The sequence below is a fragment of the Cariama cristata genome, unplaced genomic scaffold (assembly GCF_000690535.1).
Source record: "Cariama cristata isolate BGI_N322 unplaced genomic scaffold, ASM69053v1 scaffold6310, whole genome shotgun sequence".
Taxonomy (NCBI): domain Eukaryota; kingdom Metazoa; phylum Chordata; class Aves; order Cariamiformes; family Cariamidae; genus Cariama; species Cariama cristata.
In genome coordinates, this window is record NW_009595147.1 from 1,920 (window position 1) to 13,229 (window position 11,310).

Here is an 11,310-nt window from a genome sequence, read left to right on the forward strand (position 1 = left end):
TTGGTGTAGATGCACTACAGTTCAACTATTGATCCCACCACCTTTTGGGGAGAGAAGCCCTAATTCCTACATGACTATTCTCAGGCTTCTGTGGTTTCTAACACATCAACAAGCCTTGCGTTTTTGCTGTCGCATGGCTCTTCATCCCCTACCTCCACTGAGACAGCAGACCAAGAACCTCACTAGCACACCACCCCTCAAACACTGGCATGCTGCCCTCAGGGTTATCATTAATGAGCCTGGTTTTATCCCTTTCCCCCGTCAAATCTAGTTTAAAGCTCTTTCAGTGAGCCCTGCTAACTCCTGTGCAAAGATCCTTTTCTCCTTTTGAGACAGGTGTGCCCCATCTGTTTCCAGAAGGCCTGGTGTCTTGTAAACCGACCCATGATCAAAAACCCCTAAATTCTGCCTGTGACACCAGGCTTCTTCCCCAGTAAGTAACTGCTACAAATCAGTGCTGGTATTTACTAACAGCAGGCATAATAGGGCTGAACTAATGAGAAACAAGGTAAATGTACAGTCGTGTATTCTTTTGTAAAAGGAAGTTTGGCTTTAAAAGAAAAAAATGCATATGCTTGGATAAAAGTGCAGGCAGAGATGTCTAGTCCCAGTCAAACTGAAAGATAACTACAAACCACATGTAAATCACCTGTGTAACATGAAAAACAGCTATATATGAAATACTTGCAAATAAAGGGTCAAAGTAAGCCAACAACGAAAATATTGAAATGTTTCTACTTGCTAACTGTAAAGATGTTTAGAAGTGCCAGATAATTCACTCTTATTTTAAAAAATAGAAAAATATGAAAAATATTTACCTAAGTAAATGAAGAAAGTCTAGACCAGTGCAATGTGAATTACAACAGTAATTCAACTATTTTGCTAGTTAAAGGCATTAGTTAGGTACATTTTCATGGTTTTACAGTGCAATGTGATTAAGCCTTACTCAGATGAAGACTTTGTTATTTGGGACATGCTACTGCAAACAGTTGGCAGTGCAAATCCATGCTATCCAAATGAAACTTAAGAATTGAGGGGCAGAGGAAAAGAGGTGAAACAAGTGATTTATCAGTAAAAATAAAAAAGCTGATTGTCACATTTTGAAACTATCTTTTTAGCACTACAAAATGTAGTAAACTTAGAATCACTATAAAAAATTGTCATTTTTAACTTACAAATCCAACATGTGCATTTAGACATCTGAACAGTAGTTTACAAAACACATTCCAAAGGTGAACACCATCACAGTAGTATACAGCCCTGTTCTCCTCACACACATTTCTTTAAACAAATTTCTCAGCCAGCCTAATCTGAAATACAAACATCTTCAAAGGTTATGACTGTCAAGGATTTTAAGCCACTTATTCTGTTTTCTTTGCCTGTCTTTTCTTAACGTCATCATGGTGCTGTTCAGAAGAAGACCGGGCACAGACTGAAGAGCCATTGGAAGATGTGGCACCTTCACCCGTCACTTTGGATGGTGTCTTTTGCAAGCCAAAGAACATATGGCCTAACGCAGCCTCAAAGGGAGCAAATGGAGAAGTTGCAGATCTTGTCAACATCATTGTTACCTATGAAGAACAAGGATCAAGTTACAATAAAAGTTTCAATGACTTCACAGTGATTGAAAGCTGAATGGATGTATGGTATTTCTAACTTTCTACACAAGCATGCGGCCATATCACCAAGAACAGAAATATGTTCATTTTAGCTTGAACTGATGAAAGAACGTTCTTCTTTCTGACCTACACTCTTCACACAGCTATACGCAATATGCACAAAAAACTTTTTGTGCAAGTTTACTAAAATCATCCTAAGAGTAAACCACATTTAATGTCATACAACTAAGGTGAAGAGCAACTTTTATGTGTAAGTTTTGTACCTTGTTCAAACTGAAAAACTGTAAACAGAGTGGCTACTTCCATTTAAATTGAAAGAATGCAATGTGTAAGCACCTAAATATGTATGCACAGCCACAGTTTAGTTAGAATTCCAGACGGCCATACTCATTCCATAAAGTTGAAGAGTTTTAGGTGGCAATTCGTTAGAACACATAACTTGGAACCAGGATAGAAAAAAATTTTGTAGATCCAGGTACTGAACAAGTTTATATTGCAACAGCTTCTACAGTATTCAGCGACCTGAAAAGTTTATAAAACACACTACTACAGGACTATGCCAGATCCAGAACTGTTGCTTTATTAGTTAAGTGGATATTCAAGTTCCTGAGTGTCAGTATGACCATCAGTTTAAGAACTTATTCACTTCAGTGCAGCCTGATGGCCAGCTTTTGAAGACAGCTGTAATTTTTCACTTCCAGAATAACATTCCTTTCCTTCTTCATTCCCAGCATCCCCAGTTCAACAATACCTTATAGGTGGAGAATCATGAGCATCAGCTTGAAGTCTTGGCTTCTGAAAGTAACTTCTCTAGAATTAAACGTGTCAGTTACTTCACAGAAGTAGCAACCACCACTTTAAGACAGTCTCTAGTCTGTTCAACAGCAGCTCTGAAGCTCTTAAAATCGCCAGACTTCTGCCAACACAGAGACTACACTTTCTTATTAGCTAATTAGCTTATTAGCTAATAATCCTAAAGGCAGGCATCACCCTGCAAATGAACAACACTGGAGAGATTAAAGGATTCAATAGAAAAGTAGTATTTATTTTATTATAAATGTAGTTACAGCTGCTTCAAAGTGGTTTTGATACACTTTCTCTTCCCACCTAAACACTTCATGTTGTGAACACTTTAAGATTCATGAGAACCTAGTTGGCTTGTTTTGAAAACCCACAGATGACTGCACAGGTACAAGAAAAGTGTTAAGCAGCTAGAAAAAGGCATAGAACAAGAGGGTTTCCTTCTATAAGCATAAGCTCTGTTTGAGATTATGGACATACAAGCCTGGCATATCAACCGCTGGGTGCCAAAATTCCTGATTTTATTTTTTTTTCCATACATTGAACACTATCAGTAACAGAGTAAGTCTTCTGTCCTGCTTATGTATAGAAGACTAAACACAGGTTTAAGACTTCAGTAGGAGCTGGCCTTCCCATCCAGAAGCACGCATTCTAACTTGTGGCAGAATGTTTGAGAGTGTATTTTTTGCTCTCAAATAATGAAATAAAATATTTTCTGTTATTCAGTTATTTGCAACACTTCCACATTCTTACCTTGGAGACGACAAGAAAGACGGTGTATAAAAACACGAGGTTGTGTCTTGCTATTGGCAAGTACTGGCTGTGTTGCAGGGTGAAAAGTACTGCTCCTATCAAAGTTACCTTCACAGGGCTGGAAATCAAACAAACAATGTTAATTTCTCTTCTCTACTTTACAGTGAAAACTGCCACGGCCTGGAAAACAATAAATGTTCTTAGTGTGCAAAATAATTATTTCTGAATAGAACTGATGAAAACTTGTTGTAGAAGTGACAAGGTCCAAAACCTACCTATAATTAAACTAAGACTTTCACTTTATATACTATTACTATGCTTTCTGTCCGTAACATGGAGAAGCATCAAGTTCAGCACTACTTTACACACCCAGCAAACTCATATTTGACAAATCCTCCTCGAATCAATGCTTCTATTCAGACTCTACACGTGAGCTTGCTCCTCTTCTTCCTCTCCCAATATATCTTACTGAAGAGTTAAATCACAAAGCTTGCACTAGACTTAAAAATAGGTTCCTCCCCTATAAACCAAGTGTTAGTTACTCCAAGGAGTTGCTTAAGGTGTTGAAGAACAACATAGTCCAAGTCTCGGTTCACTTGACACTCCAGCAGTTCTAGGGCTGTAATCAGGTTGTACTTGACTTGAACGAGGCCTATGTTACCAGGTTTTGCTAACATAGCTGTGTTGACTTGAGACATGCAAAGATTTACATCTTCTAGCTATCCTCATTGCGGTGGCAAATCTCTTGCTAGGTATGCAGTCCGAAAACAAGAGAACTTCAGTCAGTTATCTAAAGCCCTCTGAAGAGAGAGCACTAATATACTGGCATAAAAATTCTGTGCATTTCTTAATCTGCATCTATATGTGACATGTCCAGGTGACATTCCTGTTATCACAGACCATCTAGACACATTCTTCACTGTCTTTTCAGTAACTCAGAGATTTACTGCATCAGCTTCCTGCTCAGGAAGTCCAAAAAATAACTCAGTGTACACAGGCATCTCATCCATTTGCAGAATGTTTTATCCATTGAACTTTGTAACTTACTTCTATTTAATATTCTTAAACTTTATATATTAAACAAAATTTTTTAAATCCTTTTTGAGTTACTTTGAGCCACATCCACCATGGAGAAGGAGAATATATGCAAGCATTGCCATAGTCAGTAAGCACTGCTCTAGTGTTGCACCTGTAAGTACAGTGTTATTTGGGTTTACAGTGCTATTATTGACAGTGACCTCTTCATTCTGGAAGTTTTTTTTTTTCCAAGACTGCCACTTAGGCACTGACAGAGGAAGAGAAATTCTAAATACCTGGAATTTCCAAAAAAGCCAACAACTAAGATAAGCCATAAAATGTTGAAATATTGCCAAAGAAAAGGCTACAAATTTCTCTTCTGTTATTCTGTTGCTAAGAGTGGCTGCAGAAAAGCAAGGCAACTTTAAAAAAAAAAATAAAAAAATTCTAAAGACCTGTGAGTAGCATGTGAAAGATCAAACGAATTTCAGGGAACTACCACAGTGAGCTTATCTTGACTTACAATAATAGCTTGTGGCCTTCTAGCCTGTCTCAATTTTCATTTTACTGTACAGACTAAACCAGGAGCCATGTAATATTCCCATTCTTTGCTTCTGCAAAAGAAGTAACATCTCCTATCTTGCAGTACATTTTTGCTGTATCAAATAACCAGTTTGCACCTTCTCAAATATTTGATATCTATGGAGGAAAACAGTACTGGCAGAGAAAGTAAGAGTGACAAAGCTCTAAGGAAGCCATCTTTGTGATGCTCAGAACATGCATCAAAAATCAGACTTCACTTGTATACTTCTGGTACCACTGTTCTTTCATTTTGGATAGCAGACCATGTCCCTGTAAGACAATTGAGTCAACAGTGCTTTCCAGCAGCTTCGTACTGACTCAATACTGCTTTCTGCCAAATAATTTTTGTTATTTGGTTTTCTCATTTGGTGTTCCTGTGCTATGAACCTAAAATGATTAAAACATCTGCTAAAATTACTGAAGATAATCAACCAATCTTTCACAAGATACACATCAAAACATTGAATACAAACATGCTATACTGCCTTTTTTTTTTTTATTTGAACCACTAGAAGTGAGTGTCAACAAAAGGAGTTAGCAAAACAACAGTTAATATGTTGTGGTTTCTTTTAAAAACTTACTAGGACATCTTCAGTAGTTCATTCGTTTCAGGTTTCCACACTCCTCTCACCAGCTGCTCAAAGTTGGAAATTAGGCCACCTCCAGCTCCTGAAATTGCAGAGATTTATGATAAGCCTCCACTGACTGCTGCCACTGCTATGCAACCTACTATTGCTCCCAGCAAAACTCATTAGACCAGGTGCCAAATGTGACACCCAAAGCTCAGACTTAGAGAGATTAATTCAATCTTTTATATGTGCATGACTTGAGCAATTGACATGAAACCTCAGAGGTTTAGCTACTTAGCAAGAACCTCGGGTTTACCTTTATGTGATAGCATCTGAACTAATGCACTCATGACCACAAACAAATGCCTGAATTGCCAAATAAATCTCCAGAGAGGCTTGTATCATTGCATTCTTCATGTCACCATACAAGTACAGAGAGCATCTCTATAAACTATGAGGAACCTCCACAAGAAAAATGGGTATGTATTTTTACATTAAAAGAATACAAGACATAAGGAGGTGTTAGACACTCTAGCCAATGAGACTGATCTGTATTATAACCTGGGAAAAGAATATGTTAGATCATCACATTAACACGTGTTGTTTCCCAAAGCAGAACAGAATCAAGCAAACAGAAACAAGAGCTGCACTCCTACTTCCTGAAGTAGTTCTAATGTTGTGACTACAAATACAGGTGCAAGGAAGGTAGCTTCAACAGTCATACTCCAAACAGCAGGCAGGCAAGAAGGTTCATTCCTGTGTTTAAAGTCAGCTAAGGGTTACAATCCAAAAAGCTAAGAAAACAAGTTCTCTGCTTCAGCCACACGCAAGGAAAACAGCTCTGAGGAAAAATGCTGTTGGAAAGTTTAGTAATAGCATTGAAGCTACACGGGAGATCTATTTCTTTATTGCCATCAACTGCCCACCCTACAAGTCCTCACAAGACCTTCTGAAAAGGTAAGATGAACTTCCCTCAAAGTCATTCACTGTCACCCTTAATCCAAGCAGAAAAACTGCTGCACAGGCTTCTCCCTTGAGGGGATAACAGACTGTATTAGGACTATCATATCCAAGCACAGCAAGGAATGGTCCTGCAGTTATGCTGAAGGGTTAGCCATTTAAATACCACTCCAAAACATCACAATTAATCAGAATAAGATGTTATGCATGTTACCTCTGGCCCAGCCCACAGCTACCATGACAAGCCAGGCATCTTTGAAGTGACTGTTTGCATGTGCAACGCCAGCTGTTATCTTCCAAGTCCTCGTCACTTCTTTCATTCCTGCAACCAGAAGTCGAAGAGGCAGAAAGGCAAAGCACCGGTAGAATATGTCTTGTGGGCAGTAAAACACAAGATACCTGAAAATCAAGAGAAAACCCATTAGCAGCACTCAAAAGCTTTTGCTAAAGAATTCACTTTCTAATAACTTTTAAAGGTATTTTTGGAATATGACTAGCAATGCATGATATACTACTGATAACTCACTGTCTTGTGTGGTAGACATACTAGAACAAATTTGAAATGCTTTTGGGCATGCTTGAGCTCTTGCACTGAAATCAGCAAACATCATTTGAAATTTGTACTTACTGCCTCATTATCCAGAGAAGAATCCATTAATACATGAGAAAGAGCTTTAAATTTTACCAACTGTTCTATAGCTTACATATCATGTTGTTATAATTCAAAGTATTAAATTAGTGTCTGACTGACGTGTGGTTTGGGTTTTTGTGGGTTATTTTTTGTTTGGTCTGTTTTTTTTTATTTTTTTTTAGGTTATTTTTCATTTGTTTGGGTTTTTTTGGTTTGCTCTTTTTTTTAGGATTACAACAGGTTGGTAAATTACATGCTGACATCATGCTTTCATACTGATAGGTACATGACATCATATAACTTCAGCAAGAATGCCTCCACTAGTTAGTGTCATGTCAGATGAAATGCACAGCTGTTTTCAAACACATTTCACATCTTAGTAACCACAAATTCTAGCTTTTCCTGCTTGCCAATTACAAGCACATTTCTTTTTTCAAACTGTTGAAAGCACAGTACTCAAAATTTAATAATATCTTTTATCAACTTGCTTTTAAGACAAAGTAAGGGTAAAGACGGCTAACAATGAAATCCTAAACTGACAGTAAATTTTAAAAGATTAGATTATGGTGTGTTTTACGTATCTCTTCAGTCATAAACAAAAGTCAGTTCTTAGAGACATTCAACATCTCAAAAAAAAAAAAATCAAGATTAAGTATCCAGATTATTTCAGCACAGGAAGAAGACAGTAACAATTAAGAAAGGGCAGAGACAGCCTTTAAAAGATGGGAAGGGTACTTTTCCATTTTCTAAAAAAGATACTTCCCTGTTTCTTTAGGCTTCTGGGCTCAATCCTAGCTACCAAGAATTTCTAAGGCTGTATCCTTCTCCTGTTTACTCATCTGCAGATGTACCTCTTGTATCTAGTTTACTTCATTAGAACTACTAGCAGACACTACAATTAGGAAGAGTCATGCTTCGTGGTTAGAGATTAGAAATCAGGACAGCACCTGGGCTTTGGGGTTTTTTTCCAGACAAAACCACTTATTCTTTACAGCAGGATGCTAGGAAGCTTCCTCCCTAGAAAGGCAAAGTTTAGCTGAAGGCCTGTCCTGGCTATGTATTTTCTTCTTCTGCTGCCACTGCAGACTTCTAAAGCTTCTTCTCTTCAAGACCTTCCAGAGTGGAGCATGCAATAGTCCATTTCTCACATACAAGAATGTTACTGGAATTTAGATTAATAGCTAACTACTGCTCTGATGTTCAGTTTTAGCTTTACTTTTGAACTACTTATATTACTCCTTTTGCTCCTATTGTAAGGTCAATTGCCTTTGTATGCAACCATGCCTCAGTTGATATGAAGTCAAAGATACATAGAGAGCATGTATTTTAATGGCTACTGAAATAGCCATTTAAGCCATGTCAACAGACAACACTAACCAGAATTAATTTACAATTGCAGAATGTGGCTTTAGGACCCTGAAGCACAGGTAACTGGATTGAACCTAGCACTGCAGTCCCACCACAGCAGTTTTGCCTGTAATTTATGCTAGCAACACTTGCTAACAGTAGATGTCACTGTCCTACAAACTATTCAGGAGCATTTCACAAACATAAAACAACTGCTTCCATTTTCCAGTTTTATCTATGGCTTGGGGAATTTTGTTTCACATGATTTAGGACCAAGAATTAAAGCCATTATACTCATGAAAAGAGAACTTTGTAAAACTAGAAGCTTAAAAGGTTTCATAACATTCATAGCTTCTCATTAAAACCTCATTTTATTTGTGCACAGCAATCACATTTGACCATGTTAAGTTCAACAGAAATCCTGTTCTGTTTAGGTGTACTCCTAATTTGTGTCATTTGTTAAAACAAGCAGTCATGTTGCCCACATCAGACTAACATGAACCATAAGAAGATTCTATAAGCTTTGTCAATAGTGCATTATTTATTGCATATTGTTCATTTCATCGATTTGCCTAAATGAAATCTGTCATCTTCCATTGCAACATGAACACCAGAAGACTAATATATATATATACACACACAAAGATGGAAACACTTACTTTCATTTTAATGAATTTGCAATTATAAAACCTATGGGGCTACGAGGAACAGATACTAAAGGACTTCAAGCAGATAACACTATTCTAAGATAGGAATTAAGATTTTTAAATTCAAAAACCCACTGTTGCTCAGAAATTTTGTCAAGTTTCAGGTTTTCTTCAAAGATCACTTTCTGGAACAAATTAACTCCACTGGAAGGCCACATTTATATGAAAATATCTCCAGTGCTTTTTTCCAATCCCAAAACAGGCCAAGTTGTTGCTTCGTTCACAAACCTGACTTCCCATTCTGCTCTCTACTATCTTCCACTACAATGCCCATCCATTTGGGAAAGGGCAAAATATAGAAAAAAAAAATTATGTCAGGAAGCAGAAACTGGAGGAGAGGAAAGAAGATCTGTGTCTTAGATCCCCAATCACAGAAAAGTTCAACATTTTTACATCAGCCAGGTTCTGGTCTTCAAGAGCTACTGCTGAAAAACTAGACTGCATTTATGACTTACCTATATCCAGGAAAGCAGTTACTGAAGTCAATTTTATTCCAAAACAATGTTTTCAGCTGTTTGACCAGGAATATTATAAAAATCTACAGTAAGGCTAATCTAGTGACTGAGCATTTCGTTATACAACAGCCCATAGGAGTTGCTCTCTTATGAGCATTTCATTCCTACAGAACAAGATCGTAACAGCTAATTTGTTGCAGTGACTTTCTGATGAAGAGACAGTATCCAAATCCATCACATTTTTAAGTTAAGGTTCTCATTTACATGGAAGCTCAATGGTCTAATGTCAGTTTAGAAAGTATAGCTTCCTCAGAACCAATACTACTCATCTAACTCGATCGTGGCTGCTTACCAGACTGCAGACGCTAGCAGAATATTTGTGCCTTTTGCCAGAAACGCTACTGGAGGTTCTGCAAGCATCAATGAAGACAAAACTGAACCACCAAAGCAATAAAGCATGGCACTAAACCAGCACGCAATTGGACTTCGCACTGACACTTCCACAGCTCCTAAAACAAAGGGAAAAGATGCATAAATAGAAATAAACATTTAAGAATTATGTCATGTTTTAAAAGTCAGTATTTTTCAAATCATTCAGTCCAACATGGCTCCTTTAGGCAATGAAAAACCTTGCAGAAATCTGTAGGCTTTCACAGGAAAAGTATTCAGAATTACAAACTTCAGAGTACACTGACTTAAGCATATGCTATCTAAATAAAAGTGAAGGACTGACATTGTGCTCTAAACATCTTTTATGTATTAGTTTTTTATAACTATTTGGCTACCAAGAAGAAAAAGCTTTCAGAGCACGGCTGAGAGGTCTCATTGTTAATAATCTGGCATAGATGTATAGTTGCTTTCAAATTTGTATTAAAAATACACAAGTGACTTTGCTGACCTAGACAGGATTGGTATTGGTAACTTTTGGGGTGGTTATTCTACAAATTCCATTTTTCTTTTGAGTGTTCATGAATTCAAGGTCACTGTTTTCCTTTTTCCTCATAACACCCTGCTAACTGTGTTTGCTGACCAAAATGAAAGCAGTATCCAAGACAATTATTAAATAGTTTCACCTGCAGTCCTGAACAGAGGAAGAAGGTTACCTGAAGCCGTCATAATAAATGTAAGCTTCCCTTGTTATTAAAAGGTTCACAGTTTGGTTTATTTTGTTATCTTTAAAATTAATTATCCTTTTTAAGTTGCAATTGAAGTATACAAAAAGAGTATTCAATATTAAAAGACTGTGCTGGTGGTAATGGGAAGCCTTAACCAGTTTCAGGGGGAAATGACACTTTATCAAAGCCAGAAATATCATCAAGTAGTTGTTTGACTATTTCCTTCCACTTCAAAAGTTCAATGTCCCCAAAGCTTCCCCTTCACACAGGTGCAGAGCTCTGTTTGCCTGAACTGGTTTCACTGTCCATAGTCCAAACATCGAAGTTCACAAAAGCAGAGATGAAACCTAGTGTCTGCCCCAAAATGAAATTTGACATGCTACCAATTCAGAGGAGAAGCTTTCGGTTTTTCAGGCATTTCTGTGGGAAGAGAAGCTTCTTATCGAAGATCAGAAGCTCAAATGTATCAAAAAGAATACAGCACTCCCAATATTATTCACTTCATACAAGAGTATTAACGAGATTGTTCTAGTTTTAGTGCTGCCACAGCTATCACATATTGCAGCACTATCTAAATTCCTATGTAACAGCCAATTTATAAAAATGAGCATCCCTAAGTATTACAGAATATCTGAATATAAAATAACATCTCATTTGTTTGTAACTATTGCATAATTTATTTTCCATATTGCAGTATCTGGTGCTCCAAGTCAGTTATGCTTAGCTTTGTTACTGCGTATTACCACCTCTTCAA

The 11,310-nt window shown here is 37.3% G+C and overlaps 1 protein-coding gene across 1 annotated transcript; it reads right to left on the reverse strand.

The window, feature by feature from the left end:
• Positions 1 to 1,361: 1,361 nt before the first annotated feature.
• On the reverse strand, positions 1,362 to 11,109 carry TMEM38B (transmembrane protein 38B). Its single transcript, XM_009700838.1, has 6 exons — positions 11,076 to 11,109; positions 9,794 to 9,950; positions 6,516 to 6,700; positions 5,354 to 5,441; positions 3,174 to 3,291; positions 1,362 to 1,571 (listed from the first exon to the last, which is right to left on the reverse strand). The coding sequence occupies exons 2-6, from the start codon at positions 9,898 to 9,900 to the stop codon at positions 1,362 to 1,364; spliced, it is 708 nt and encodes a 235-aa protein (XP_009699140.1). The 5' UTR covers positions 9,901 to 9,950; positions 11,076 to 11,109.
• Between the last annotated feature and the right edge of the window lie 201 nt (positions 11,110 to 11,310).

Coding starts and splice junctions, on each gene's coding strand:
- TMEM38B (XM_009700838.1), bottom strand. CDS start 9,900: ATGCTTTATTGCTTTGGTGGTTCAGTTTTGTCTTCATTGATGCTTGCA. Junction 6,701..9,793: donor CTGCTAGCGTCTGCAGTCTG/GTAAGCAGCCAC, acceptor CTTGATTTTCAG/GTATCTTGTGTTTTACTGCC. Junction 3,292..5,353: donor GAACTACTGAAGATGTCCTA/GTAAGTTTTTAA, acceptor TTTGATTTCCAG/CCCTGTGAAGGTAACTTTGA.